The following is a 15,720-nucleotide window of genomic DNA, read 5'->3' as shown; positions in this document are numbered from 1 at the left end:
CTCGGGATCAGAGAACTACTGAGCGATAGTGCAGTTACATTGTTTACAATGATGATTTGTGTTCAGGGATGTGTTCGTTTTTTGCCCCATGACTTTTGTCAGTATATTTCCGCCATAAACGTTGTATGCCTGTACGGGCTCTGGGTCGTGACACGATAGACTCTTCGCTCTTAACCCGAGCAAAACAAAGTCCCGGTACATTATAGGAGAGGAGTTTAGTGCAACTGACCTGAGAGTTTCCAGTGCACATAGTGGACTCCCCAGTCCAGCAGAGAGCAGCCTCACTCCTGAATCCTGCAGATCATTGGTACTCAGATCCAGCTCTCTCAGACTAGAGGAGTTGGAGATGAGCACTGAGGCCAGAGCTTCACAGCATCTCTCTGACAGACGACAGCCATACAGCCTTCACACAAAATAAACAGAACATGTTAGGAATTGTGATTAAAATAACATAGTAAAGGAATTGTGTTCAAATCTTTAATTAGAATGTTTAATCCATGTAAGATGCTTATTTTTATTGAATATTGGGTGTAAAATGATTTATATTTGTGGATTTCTCTTGATGCTTGGTCATGACAGCCAATCAGCGTTCACTCCCTGAAGTCAGAGTGAACCGCAACATGGAGGAGAAAGAGAAGGAATCTGTTTGCGGATTCACAGAGCTCTATGTCTGTATAATATCTACATAATACAATATATAATATCACGGCAAAAAAAAAGTGTGCTCCTCCGGATGATATTATGAATCCTAAACTAATGCGCTTGGTTCTTCGACATCTCTGGTACTTCCACAACAAATAAAGACTCGTAGTGGTGGATATCTCGGCCATGGTTGAGAAGGAATTGGCGGATTGAAGTTTAGGCTTTCAAAAAAGGTAAGCCCGTGTATTTCAGCCTGCTTTTAACTATCACCGTCCCCTGCACTATGATTCTATTTTGTGTTCATGTTTACATTCATAATTGAAAAGTTGCAAGCATGGATGTATTAGAATATCCAATTAAACAACAAGGTGTAACATTTTCAATGATATCAAAGTAATAATGTCGTCATTATAAGTTGAATTATATAACTTTCCGCTGCTATGGAACATGGGTAACACTCTGTAATAAGGTGCGATAATTAATAGCAAATTAGTCATTACCTAACCCTTTGTTAATATTCGGTATTGTTACTAAAATTATATTTGGCACAAGTTAATAGTTCTTTCATCATTAATTAAATATTAGTTGGTTGCATAACCCTAACCCAACCCTAACACACGGCCCTTACCCTAACCACCAACCATAACACACGGCCCTAACCCTAACACACTGCCCTAACCCGAACCCTAACACGCGACCCTAACCCTAACACACTGCCCTAACCCTAACCCTAACACGCGACCCTAACCCTAACACACTGCCCTAACCCTAACCCTAACACACGGCTCTAACCCTAACACAAGGCCCTATCCCTAACACACGACCCTAACCCTAACCCTTACCAGCGACACTCTGTGGTCAGTGAAAAAGACCAGATTAACTTGCCAAATAGATATTTTAGTAACAATTAACAAATATTAACAAAGGGTTTAGGTAATGACTAGTTTGCTATTTATTATGGCACCTTGTTATAAAGTGTTACCGGAACATGTGGTGCAACTGTTTGACCATTGAGTAAAACTGACCTGAGAGTTTCCAATGTACAGTGTGGACTCCCCAGTCCAGCAGAGAGCAGCTTCACTCCTGAATCCTGCAGATCATTGATACTAAGGTCCAGCTCCCTCAGACTAGAGGAGTTGGAGCTGAGAACTGAGGCCAGAGCTTCACAGCATCTCTCTGACAGCTGACAGCCATTCAGCCTTAACACAAAATAAACAGAACATGTTGGGAACTGAGCGATAGTGAGCTATTAAACAATTCCGCCACAAACCAGGAAATACCTGGTTTAAAGTCAGTGGCGCGTTGTTCACATTCTTGTTAATCGTTTGCACATTTAGTAAAACTGACCTGAGAGTTTCCAGTGTACAGTGTGGACTCCCCAGTCCAGAAGAGAGCAATTTCACTCCTGAATCCTGCAGATCATTGGTACTCAGGTCCAGCTCTCTCAGACTAGAGGCGCTGGAGCTGAGAACTGAGGCCAGAGCTTCACAGCATCTCTCTGACAGAAGACAGTCATTCAGCCTTCACACAAAATAAACAGAACATGTTAGGAACTGTGATTCAAATAATAATAATAGCTCCTTTACTTTTAAGAAAAATAAAGGAATTCTGGAAAAATCTTTAACTAGAATTGTTTTGTTAATTTAACTCGTCAATACATTAGATCCTTAAATCTCAAATAATTATTTGGCAGAAAATATTGAATATTGAAAATATGTGCTTGGAATTTTGCCGTATAGTATTACCTTTTTATTATGTAAATAGTCTTGCATGTATATATGTGTATAACTGCAGGGATGTTTTGTATTTTATCATAACTTTTTTCCATTTTTTATGTATATTGCGTTGTGTATTGTAATGCATGTTATTAATGGACCTACAGAGATGTTTTTGAGGCTTTGACCACTGGCACCAGCCTCAGAAGACCTTCCTCTGAAGCAGAGTATTTCTTCAGGTCAAACACATCCAGCTCCTCATCTGACGACAGCAAGATGAAGACCAGAGCAGACCACTGAGCAGGGGAGAGAGTTTCCATGAATAGTCTTCCTGATGTAAGGGACTGTTGGATCTCCTCCACTAGAGAAGGGTCGTTCAACTCATTCAGACAGTGGAGCAGATTGATGCTCCTCTCTGGAGGGATGTCTCCGTTTATTTTCTCCTTGATGTAACAGACTGTTCTCTGATTGGGCTGTCTTCCTGTCAGCCAAAGCAGACCTTGTTTAAACTGAGTTGTCATTGATCTACTTCCTGTCTTTCCCAGCAGACCTCGTAGGAGTTTCTGATTGGTCTCCAGAGAGAGGCCCAGGAGGAAGCGGAGGAACAAGTCCAGGTGTCCGTTCTCACACTGTAAGGCCTTGTCCACAGCACTCTGGTAGAGGAAGAGTTCATCTTTGCCGGGGGTAGCTGGTTCTTCTGTGAATAGATTGACACCAGTGTTGATGAAGGACTGAAGGACATAAAGTGCAGCTAGAAACTCCTGGATGCTCAGATGGACAAAGCAGAACACCTTGTCCTGGTACAGCCAACACTCCTCTTTAAAGATCTGGGTGAACAGTCCTGAGTACACTGAGGCTGCTCTGATATCGATGCCACACTCTGCCAGGTCTGTCTCGTAGAAGATTAGGTTGCCTTTCTCCAGCTGGTTAAAAGCCAGTTTTCCAAGAGAAACAATGATCTCCCTGCTCTCTGAACTCCAGTCTAGATCTGTTTTAGCTCTCCCATGGTACTTCATGGCCGCCTGTATGGACTGAACCTTCAGGAAGTGGATGTACATCTGGGTCACGGTCTTGGGCATCTCTTTTCCTCTCTGGGATGGTTGGAAGAGGTCTTCAAGAACAGTTGCAGAGATCCAACAGAAGACTGGGATGTGACACATGATGTGGAGGCTTCGTGATTTCTTGACATGGGAGATGATTGTGCTGGCCAGTGTCTCATCGCTGAATTTCTTCTGAAAGTACTCCTCCTTCTGTGAGTCATTGAAGCCTCTCACCTCTGTCACCATGTCAACACACTCAGCAGGGATCTTATTGGCTGCCCCAGGGCGTGTGGTTATCCAGATGCGAGCGGAGGGAAGCAGGTTGCCCCTGATGAGGTTTGTCAGCAGCACGTCCACCGAGGTCGGCATTGTGACATCAATCCAGATCTGGTTGTTCTGGAAGTCCAGAGGCAGTCGGCACTCATCTAGACCATCCAAGATGAAGACAACTTGGAACCAGTCGAATCTGCAGATTGCTGCTATTTTGGTTTCAATAAAGAAGTAATGAAGAAGTTCCACCAAGCTTAACTCCTTCCCTTTCAGTAAATTCAGCTCTCTGAAAGTCAAGAGAAATGTGAAGTGTATGTCGTGGTTGGCTTTGCCTTCCGCCCAGTCCAGAGTGAACTTGTGGGTTAATACGGTTTTACCAATGCCGGCCACTCCCGTTGTCATTATTGTTCTGATTGGTTGATCTTGTCCAGGCAAGGGTTTAAAGATGTGTTCACATTTGATCGGTGTTTCCTCCCTGGCTGGTTTCCTGGAGGCTGTTTCAATGAGTCTGATCTCATGTTCCTGGTTGACCTCTCCACTGCCTCTCACTGTGATGAGGAGCTCGGTGTAGAAGTCATTCAGACCTGTTGGCTGTCCTGCTTTAGCAATTCCCTCAAACTCATTCCTGAACTTCTCCTTCAGATGAGACTTGATTTTATTTTGGCACCCAACAGCAACAGCTCCTAAATGACAAAACCACAGAAGACATAATTTAGTGCATTGTGATATGATTGGACACATTTAAATTCTTCCTGTAAAATGGCTTCATGACATTTAGTGGCATCCTTACTACTTCATGTTACAGATTCAAAATGTTAATATTTTTTAATGTTAATATTTAAAGGCCCACTATGCAGGATCGGGCATTTCTTTGCTGTTTTCTTGGTTTGGCACGCACTTTTCTCTACACGGCGCCCCCTACAGCGTCGTAGTAGATATTTTACAACACTGTCGTAACAACTCGTTGACGACCCTTACCCATGCACTTCTACGCGAGCCATGTGCATTTGTTTTCAAAGAAGCAGGCAAATGCGTGGAGCCATGTCCAAAGTAGAAGTTCATAAAGTGTAGACAAGGTTATACATTTTTAAAATGGTGTATTTGTATTGCAATAAAGATACATCCATCCTTTTTTATAGTTGACGGGGTGAATTTATATCCTAGATTATAATTGCTTTATCTTAGGTTGAACAGAACAATCAGTGTAAGAGTGTTGGCCAACATAATAATCTAAATAAACAAGAACCTGGATTCGGGAATTCTGCCTGTATCTGGGGGACGAGACAGACGAACAGCAAAACACCCATGGAAACAAAGGCGTTTCCATGGTTGCAATCGAGCAAGCTAGAAACATTACAGGGCTCAAAACAAAAAAACTGTCGAGAATACACATTTTTACAGGGCTCACAACAAAATGGTTGAGCAAACTGATTTGTACAGAGACTATCAACATCAAGAATACCACGAAGACAAAGTTCACCCAAGGGTACTTTCAATTTCCAAAGCAACACGGCCAAGTCGGCGTTTGATTTTTCTTTCAGTTCACGCTATTCCTGAAAAGCTCGCCCAACGTTTACTCGTGTCTGGCCTCTCTGTCGGTCAGTCTCCCTTTTCTCTTCTTCTGTTCCTCCGACATTGGGTTTCTCTGTCACTTTTTAGTTGGCAAATCTATGATGAATGTAACAATCCCTTAGTTAATTGTGTTTATATCGAGCCGGTTCCGTGTTTGGGGGTCTGTGCCATAAAGCAATTCGTTACTTCGCGAGACCCGAGACTACCGCAAGAGTGGGCGGCGGGTTGCCGGCAGAAACATATCCCTTTCTCCACCAAGATGCGCAAGGGGGAGTCGAAACAACGAACAATCGAACAAAAATGCATAATAGAACCATCGCAATGACTCTTAGCCTGTTATATTAAGGTAAATCAAGCCAAAAAAGTTGCATAGTTCCCCTTTCACTCGTGTCTGGTCCCTATTCTGGACCAACTTCTTTTTATTCTTCTTTTGTTCCACCGACAGTTGCCTCTTGGGTCCCTTATCAGTCGATTGATCCATGATGAATGCAACAATTGCCTCGCAACTGTCTGTTTATATCTAGCCGGTGCCATGTTTGGGGGTGTGTCTGTGCCGTAAAGCATTTTCGAAAACTACGATCTGACTACATTTTCGAGGCGCGATTGGATACTTCCGCTGCGTCACATCCGCATTTTGTCAGTCCGAACAGAGCAAGTTGCATATTTGCTTTTTCCTTGGAGAAGTTACCCAGAAATGGTTGTAGAACCATCAGAATAACTCTCAACCTGCATAATTAATGTAATTTTGGCTAAAAAAGTTGCATAGTGGGCCTTTAACGTGATTACTGCACAAAATAAACCTACATATCTTGGTCAAACCATTTAACCTAATATAAATAGAATAAGCCTAGATATCTTGACCAAACCATTTAACCTGATACAATGACATTAACAATACCTATCTGGTTCCATCCATCTTACCTGATACACCCACAATAATCCTCTAAATATGGAACAAACCATTAAACCTCAGAGTCTGTTTCTACCATTTGAAAATAACAGCATATTCAGTTTTAAAATAAAGTAAAATAAAGTTTCCACTCTGTTTGCAAAATAAGAGTCTCTTACCACCCCACAGTGTGTCGGCCAGTTCCTCCTGGTTCATCTCCATCAGGCAGAGCTTTGTGATGTCTACCACTCCCTCTATGGCCCGCCTCCTCTGCTCCTCTTTCTTACCATCCACCTCCTCCTCCTCCTCCTCCTCCTCCTCCTCCTCCTCTTCCCTCTGACTCTCTGAGCATTGTGGGTAATCGGGGTAGAGAACCCTCCAGAGCTTCTTCAGCTCTTTGTCTAGAAAAGCGTGTGCATTCTCCTCAGCTCTCTGGAACAGAACAAACATCAAGGAGAACTTTAATCTGAAATAACCGAGGACATCAGAAGCATCTGCCCTAGATTCACATCCCGCTGGTCTAAAGAGGGAAGCCTGGAGACTATTAGCACCACAAGAGATGCTTTCTAATGTTCCTTTAGAGATAAAGTCAATTATCCTGTTGGATATTTACACACCTTGATCAGCTCTGTTTGATGCTGCTGTACAGATTGAGCACTAGTAACCTTTGACCTCTTCTGGTGTTGTCTGTGGAGAAAACACACACACACACACACACACACACACACACACACACACACACACACACACACACACACACACACACACACACACACACACACACACACACACACACACACACACACACACACACACACAGTATCAGTAGAGGTAGATAACAACCAACTGTTCTGTTTTTATCGTCTGTTTGAAACTCCTACCTCTTCTTTCTGGAGTGTCCATCTTTCAATTCAGGAGGTCTATCCATAGAGCGCTCACTCTTCGGAGAGACACAGCTGGTTCCAGGGGAGTCTGCTCTCTCCTGCTGGAGTCTTCTAGAAAATAAAGAACCAGGAGGATTTAAGGAGGTTTGATAGAAGCTGTATTTTTGTAATCTCTGATAAATACTCACCTCTTCTCAATTGATTGATTTCCATCTTTAAATGTGACAGGTGGATCCATAGAGTAGTCACTCTTCAGGGAGACACAGGTGGGTCCAGGAGACACTGCTCTCTCCTGCCGCTCTGGGCTTCAACACAACACACACACAACTTTTAATCAGAGTATCAGACTGCAATTTTTATGCTGACAAGATAATTCTTCTTAAAAGGCAGTTTCTAGGTGATCATCTTCAACTTGGCTAATTATATTACTCAGTTAAGATATTATAACTTGTTACTGAGATGTTATTCCTGCCTCTGAATAACCTAATGCTTGAAACTAGAATAACAAAATTGCTGCTTGATCAACACTGACTAGAAATCTGCTTTGTCAAAGTCAGAACATCTGATTTCAAGCCTCTTATTCTTTCTATCTGTTATATGAAGAACAGACTATGACCACATGGAGTTCACCGCTTCATCTTGAACACAGCCTAGCAGTCATCTAGGCAAAACAAGTACAGAACAAATACACTTTTCATATCCGGGGAACTGCAAGCCTTAATGCTCATCTCAGATGTATTGCTCCAACAGTTGTTTTGGTTTGGTGTTCACATTGTTTTGAATGTGGCCAATATGATGAATGTGTCACGCCGCGTCCTGCTACACGATCCACTACCTCCATCTAGTGGCTACTTGACGTCAGTGGTCCTTCTCCTGACACACCAGTCTACAATCACCAATCACCATTCCCTACTTCAGCCGGGGATCTCCTATCTGCCGGCGCCAGTTCGTCGTTATGTCTACCTATTCTCCCCCTGCCACCGAACCCCTGCCTGCCTGACTACCCGCCTGTTGTCGAGTCCTTGCCTGCCTGCCTGCCACCCGCTAACCGCAACAGAATGATCCGACCATCATTGGACCCAGCGGACGCTCTTTTTGTTGGAGGCTGTGTTGGGGCGTACGTGCAGCGCTGTCGCTTCAAGGCCCGGGTTGGAGGGTGCCTTACGGACTATCAGAGTGGGGCTGGTGAGTTTGGAGTGCCATCCGGTTTAACATTTCTCTCCAGCCCCTGAGCTGACTCTGGTCCCCGAGCCCTGTCCGGTTCCTGAACCCTACTCCTTCCCGAGGGTCCCCCCTCTTCCAGAAGGGGCGAGGGGGCACCTTCGAGAAGGGGCCCGCCCTCTACCTTGCCTTCCAGAGGGGTCCCGCCTTCCAGACATTCCAGAAGGGCCCCGCCCGCCACCTTGCCTTCCCGAGGGGTTCCGCCTTCCAAACCTTCCAGACCTTCCAGAAGGGGCCCGCCCTCTACCTCGTCTTCGCCGCTGCAGGCCTCTGCTTGTGAAGCTCCCTGCCATGCCCTGGTGCATCCCTCCGTTCTGCCCCATGCCAGTTCCCTGGCCAGCCGGTCACCCCGGTCATGTCGTGGGTCGCCTGGTAATCAACCCTTGAGGGGGGGGGGTACTGTCATGGTCTGTCTGTTTCCTTGTCTTGTTTTGGTGTGTTTCCTGTTTTACTTTGGTATCTCTGTCTTGTTTCTCCCCATGTATTCTCTGAATCCTCACCTCTTCTCAATAGACTGATTTCCATCTTTAAAGTTAACAGGTTGTTCCATAGAGTGGTCACTCTTCATGGAGACACAGCTGGGTCCAGGGGAGTCTGCTCCCTCCTGCTGGACTCGTCTAGAAAATCAAGAACCAGGATTTATGCACTTTTGATCGGAGACACTATTAGATCGGAGACTGATTCTATTTTTATAATCTCTGAATCCTCACCTCTTCTCAATAGACTGATTTCCATCTTTAAAGTTAACAGGTTGTTCCAAAGAGTTGTCACTCTTCATGGATACACAGCTGGGTCCAGGGGAGTCTGCTCCCTCCTGCTGGACTCGTCTAGAAAATCAAGAACCAGGATTTATGCACTTTTGATCGGAGAGACACTATTAGATCGGAGACTGATTCTATTTTTATAATCTCTGAATCCTCACCTCTTCTCAATAGACTGATTTCCATCTTTAAAGTTAACAGGTTGTTCCAAAGAGTTGTCACTCTTCATGGAGACACAGCTGGGTCCAGGGGAGTCTGCTCTCTCCTGCTGCTCTGGGCTTCAACACAACACACACACAGCTGTTACTCAGACTAACGATGGAGTCATGATATATCACTGCTGAGCTCTGAGATGGACAACAGTCACAGACAGTGAGATCCTCTTCTTACCTCTTAGCTTTGCTCTGGCGGCCATGTTCCCCAGACAGAGTGGTTTTAGAGGTAGGTCCCCCCTCCTCTCTCTCCTCATCCATAGCAGACTGGAGACCTGGACACAAACACTACTACATATTCTTTCTACTGACAGTGATTGTTTATTCGCTGATTTTATAGGAGCTTCTTATTGCCGGTCACAGGGGGCTGTTGTCTCTGTTTAATTTGGTCGAGAGGCAGGGTGGTTTTTCCTAGAAGAGATTCATAGCCCCTCTCATTCTCAATGAGGACTATTTAATAACTATTTAATAACTGTTCATCATTCAACACAGAATCTCTTATAGGGCTTCAAATGTGTCTGAGCAAGATCAATTTTACCGTGCGGATATCATGCATACTAATCCCTATGCTGGTTATGCTACTTTGAAGGCATGTCCATATATGGACTTCCTCATGTTGTATGACATCACAAGCAGATCTCTGATGCAGGACCACAGAGAAGAAGACCCAGGTCAAGATCACGTTTAAACACCTTCACTAACCAAGATGGCCATCTTCCTGTCTAAATATTATAATCATAGTATCGCACGTTGCTTAGCATCCATACATTTACTAACGTTTTTAAAGTGTTTTTAAAGAAAACTAACCGTCAACCTTTTGATAAGATTCAAAGTTATGTATATTCATGATATATCACAAAGTAAAGTCCAGTACCTTAGCCTTCTTCCTGCTGTGAAGTGCACCACACCAAACCCTCTGACTCAGTAAGGAAATGATGCTGTGAACTTACCAGTTGTACCACTTCCCCTCCCAGTTCATACTCCTCCCAGACTTACGTCTTATAGGCTGCTGTTCCATGACCTGACTCAGTGATCAAGCATAATTGCTTTATTAAAATACGAACAATGGACAGAGAGCTGTGATGTGTAGAAACTCAGAGAAAAACAAAGCGACACTTAATTGCTCAATCAGCCTGTAGACATGTCACTGACGCAGCTCATTATTTACAGTAGTACATAAATACTGTGTTATCACTGAAGAGGCTAATAAACATAACGAATAGAAACACATGAAGCAGAATATGCGTTCTCTTCTCCGTTTCTACTCAACGCCTCCATGTAGAATCCTCCTCCAAGCTTTAAAGAAAGATTTACATTTTGATTACGTGAACACTTTATTTGCTTCAGTACTATGAACATATAAATCAGTATCGAAACAATGTCACCTGTGAAACAGAGGAAGTGATGAAGGATGAGTCCCAACACGGTTCACCAGACGATTACATACACGTTCTGGTTTCATGAACACAACAGCACAACCGGTTCCCTCTGAAATGAAACGACAAGATGCAGCTGTTTTTAAACGAAATCTTAAGACTTATCTTTTTAAAAAAGCCTTTTGCTAATTTCTCTTTTACTGTATGTGTATTATATGTTTTAAGAACCCTTTTTTTCTCTCTTAAACTCTGTAGCACTTTGAGATTTTCGAATGTGAATTGCTCTACAAATAAAATGTGTTATTATTATTATTGCATTCATAACGATTTGTCATTAAAATTGGTTTTAATAACATTTCTAGCTTGAAATGTGCCTTTCTTTTCATAATCTTGTCATCATCACTCAACAACAGTAATAGTCCATATACACTGAGCATGAATACCTGACATTTGAGTGAGTCATGGCCTCGGCGGCCCACAGGGGGGCGCTGTTCTGTCTGGAGCACCTTAGTGTCTGTTTGCTGAGCTGGGAAGATGAAATCAACTAAAAAAACATCTGCCTGGTCTTCAAAATCCTGCATAACACAGCTCCTCCTCCTTTAAACTCCTTCATAATCCAACGTAACAGCAGCACTCAGATCACAAGAAGTAGCACACAAGGTGACCTTCTAATCCCATTTAGCAAAAGCACATTTGGTCAACAATCATTTTCTGTTAGAGCAAATCAGAATTGGAATTCACTGCCTACCACTATCAAAGATATACATACACACTCCCCCTTACAGCACACCTTTAAACATGGCTGTCAGAGGTGATGTGTCTGTTGTGTTCTGATGTGACAGTCATTGTTGCCACCACAACATCTCTGCTACCTGCCTGCATGTTCTGTCTTGTATGTACTTTCAATGTGACCTCTGTGGCCTCTTTCCTCTTGTCTCCTGTGTATTGTTTTTGTTGCACGAACTGCCTTGAAGTCTCTCCCATCATCTGTGCTTGTTTGTTTGTTCTTGCTCCAATTGTGTGCAATGTGTTTGTTTGCAAAATAGGCTAAAGCTGCTCGTTTTACTTTACAGTTCATCAAAAGGGACTGGCCATGCAACTATAAACCAAATCAACTAAAGACTAGTAGAGTAGTAGTCCCGATGGGTTTGGTTCAGGACCCAAGACGTCTGGGAGCCTACCCTTCATCAACAGTAATCTGAAATGGCTGTCCACCTAATCCCAACAAGGCCCGTCCTGTAAGTGTCTGTTGATTTAATAGTTGACCATCTTTAGAACCATCACCCTGGCCTGTAGCCTTCTCGCATCAGAAACCTTAAGTTATACAAAAATGCAAAATGTTTTGTATTCTATATGATAATTATTACGATTGCATATTAGCATGGACCCATAAGGCTTCCATAGAGTCATGACGTCAAAGGTAGTGACATCAGAAATACGGTCCAACTGTTTTCTTTTACCCTTATTTCGATTTCCCACCTTTGTTTGTATTGTTCACTTTTGTAATTAAAAAGGCCAAACTTATTCAAGAGACATTTCATTTTGAGAGTTAAGCTCATTGCTTCTATAAGCTTACCAAGGGCTAACCCGTACTACAAACAAAAAGGGTAAACTCCTTGTGACTGTGATAATCTTCATGGTTCTGGTCTGATTCTGTGGGACGGTGGCCTGCATGGGCCCTCTCGCACACACACCCAGGCAAAGAAGGAGAGGTTCCTTCTCTTCAGCTCAGCACCACCGCCTCAAACACTGACCTCTGTGTGCTGCAACATGGAAGCTCAGGGTCCTGTTAGACGCCACAGGGGAGGCGGTGTATCAACCAGCCTGCAGGGCTCATCTCTGGAGAGGCGCTGATAGCTGGGGTCTGATTCCTGTCGGGTTGCTTCTAGAATTCTCTCCATATTCCGTCTCTCATCGGGCGTATGAGTCTGATTATGGAAATGCCCTTGCTGGTATCCAGATTATTAATGATGTGCAGATGAAGCCTCTGTTGTGTTTTTTTTTGAGTGAACCCCCAACCTAAAAGTGTAAACTGATCCTCTTCTGAACACATAAGAACATTCACTTGATCCACCGAGTTGGTTGTTATCATGATGCTTTATTAACCAGTACAACATACAAATAGTCCCTTACATGTACACAATAAACACAAGGACTGAAACAACAGAAAAACATTACTAATCATAAACCGGTGTACACATTCAGTATATCTATAATAACTGAACATGTTCTACTGATGTGTTAATTCCAACCGAACACAAGGAATCAATACTCAGTTTAAAGTCATTCACAACATGATTAATATCTTTTCCCAGACTACTTGCATCATGAATATAATATCAAATCCGCTTTAATTCAGATTCCATGTTAGGCTTATCACAATATAAACTGGTATCAGGACCTATAGTAGGAAACTGATATATCAAATATTGCAGGGTAAGCATCAATCTATATTTTAAAAACATTTGACATTAAAAATATAGACTTTGTAAAACCTGCTTGTTTAACCTGATGGAAGATCTTAAAAAGCTCTTTATTTCATGGTTTATCAAGATAAATCTCTTAGAAGCCCAATAAAAGTTTTATAGTTGAGTACATGTAATAAAATCAACCAGAAAATGTGTGTGTGTGTGTGTGTGTGTTTGTGTATGTGAATGTGCGTGTTTGCATTCATATATGCGTGTGTATGTGTGTGGCTACAACCAACAGAGAGATACTGAGGCCCCCACCGACCCAAACTCAAACACTGGGTAGACGTCCTTCTCGGCGAAGCAGGTTTGGAGGGTGATGATTTGTGTCAGTGTGTCTGAGGACCCTCCTAAATCTGGGGACACTCTGTAGGAGATCAAAGTGCCAGTTGGCTTGTCTAGAAACACTCCTATTCTTTTAGAGCCAGCTCTAAAAGAATAGGAGTGAATAGAATAAATTATGACTAGATCTGTATCGTCATCGCGTAAAAGTGTAACCACCACCATCATCATCACCATCATGACAAACAAGACTCCAGGTTTCAACCACTCCAATACTTGTGATTCCTCTGTGGGCCTCTCCTATATCAACACGTCCATCCCACTCTACCTCCCAGTAACAGCAGCCAGTCAGACCCCCTCTACACCACACCCTGTAGTCAAGTCTCTCTGTGTGATCAGGAAACGACTGCTCACAACCAACATCACCGTTCTGTTGTCCTTAGACTGAGAGAGCTGTCGGTGGGCTGTGTTTGGGTCCAGTGTGATTACACAGGCATCTGATGGGAGAACAAGACATGGTGAGCTGCTGAACCATTCTTCATCATAATCATTTGCGCTGTTATCTTGCATACTTCTTCTTATTCCTGCCCTTTTACACGTGCCGTCAACTCTAAAAACATTAACATGGGAAGACAAAATAATATCGTATGATAGGTACTTTAGTGGACGAGTGCCTTGACTTTAGATGGATTAAGTTAATAGCAAATCCCATGTGTGTGTGAGTGGCTTTCCAAGTCAAAACATTGAAACATCGAAAGCATATAAACTGCATCTACTCCCGCAATATTAACCCGACAAACACATATTATACTGTGCATCAAAATATTCAGCACGTTGAGTGTATTACTCCTAGTACACATTTGAAACTGTCTTCACCTCCTGCTGTGTGGATGGACTTTCCATTTTTCCATATTTCTCAATCGTTAACGTGTGTTGTGACGAGCAGCATGTTGAAACATTCACCTTCATCATCTGCTGTCTCATCACTTTCTACTTAACATGTTGAAGCTGCATTTTCAAACCACAACATCCATTAGCTGGATGAATCCTGTTTCAAGACATTGTCCCTGAGTGGTGAGCTGTCCTCTCTATACCTTAGAGTGTCCAGTCTCCAGCGTGGATCCTCCAGTCCAGCAGAGAGCAGCGCAGCTCCAGAGTCTCCTGGGTGATTGTAGCTTAGGTCCAGCTCTCTCAGATGGGAGGGGTTGGAGCTCAGAGCTGAGGCCAGAGAAGCACATCCTTCCTGTGTGACCAGGCAGCAAGATAAACTACAAACACACACACACACACACACACACACACACACACACACACACACACACACACACACACACACACACACACACACACACACACACACACACACACACACACACACACACACACACACACATTCGCAGACCAAAATTATTACTTTTCTGGATGTGAATCTGTCAAAAGTCCTCTGATATGGAACTTGTGGTGTAACTGTTTGAACCTTAAGTAAAACTGAGAGTTTCCGGTGTACAGTGTGGACTCCTCAGTCCAGAAGAGAGCTAGCCTGGCTAGCTCTCTTCTGAAAATCGGATCTATGGAATCCAGACTGCCTAGCAGAACGAAATGAAATTGCGCGCAAGGCAGCATGGGTATACCCAGGCTAGCAGAGAGCAGCTTCACTGCTGAATCCTGCAGATCGTTGAAGCTCAGCTCAAGCCCTGTCAGACTAGAGGATTTAGAGCTGAGAACTGAGGCCAGAGCTTCACAGCATCTCTCTGACAGAAAACAGTAATTCAGCCTTCACACAAAATAAACAGAACATGTTAGGAATTGTGATTAAAATAACATAGCAAAGGAATTCTGTTAAAATCTTTAATCAGAAATTGTATTAGTGTAACATCTTCATTTTTATTGAATATTGGGTGTAGAATGTTTAATATTTGCGAATTTCGCTTGCTGCTTGGTCATGACAGTACCTTAGCGTTCACTCCCTGAAGTCAGAATGAACCACAACATGGAAGCGGATTCACAGAGCTCTATATCTATAATATCTGCATAATTCAATCTATAATATCAGGGCCAAAAGCTGTGTGCGCCTCTGGCTGTATTATGAATCCTAAACGACTGCGTAGGGTTTCCCGACATCTCTGGTACATCCACAACAAGTAAAGACTCGTAGTGTTGGTTATCTCGGCCATGGTTGAGAATGAATTGGCTGAACGAAACTGAGACGTTCACAAGAGGTAAGCCCCTGTACTTCACCTTGCTTTTTAACTATCACCGTCCCCTATACGGTGGACGTTGGGGGGGCACTATGATTATATTTTGTGTTCATGTTTATATTAATAATTGAAAAGTTGCATGCATGGATGTATTAGAATATCCAATTAAACAACAAGATGCAACATTTTC

The 15,720-nt window shown here is 43.1% G+C and overlaps 1 protein-coding gene across 8 annotated transcripts in view; it reads right to left on the bottom strand.

Moving 5' to 3' along the window:
• Positions 1–15,720, bottom strand: part of LOC132462987 (NACHT, LRR and PYD domains-containing protein 12-like) — a 123,534-nt gene that overhangs the window by 40,015 nt on the left and 67,799 nt on the right. For 2 of the 8 annotated variants that reach the window (XM_060058821.1, XM_060058836.1), the window contains 3 exons: positions 1,990–2,163; positions 1,668–1,841; positions 230–403 (listed from right to left, as the gene is read on the bottom strand). In XM_060058821.1, the coding sequence (XP_059914804.1) occupies positions 230–403; positions 1,668–1,841; positions 1,990–2,163 (522 nt within the window). Of the gene's footprint in view, positions 1–229; positions 404–1,667; positions 1,842–1,989; positions 2,164–2,522; positions 4,351–6,307; positions 6,561–6,745; positions 6,816–8,733; positions 8,851–8,943; positions 9,061–9,155; positions 9,273–9,384; positions 10,695–13,758; positions 13,803–15,720 lie in introns of those variants that run through there. The other 6 variants (XM_060058826.1, XM_060058843.1, XM_060058853.1 and 3 more) reach the window with 5 other exon arrangements.

This window comes from Gadus macrocephalus, chromosome 1, assembly GCF_031168955.1.
Source record: "Gadus macrocephalus chromosome 1, ASM3116895v1".
Classification (NCBI taxonomy): domain Eukaryota; kingdom Metazoa; phylum Chordata; class Actinopteri; order Gadiformes; family Gadidae; genus Gadus; species Gadus macrocephalus.
This window is presented reverse-complemented; position numbering and strand designations above follow the sequence as displayed.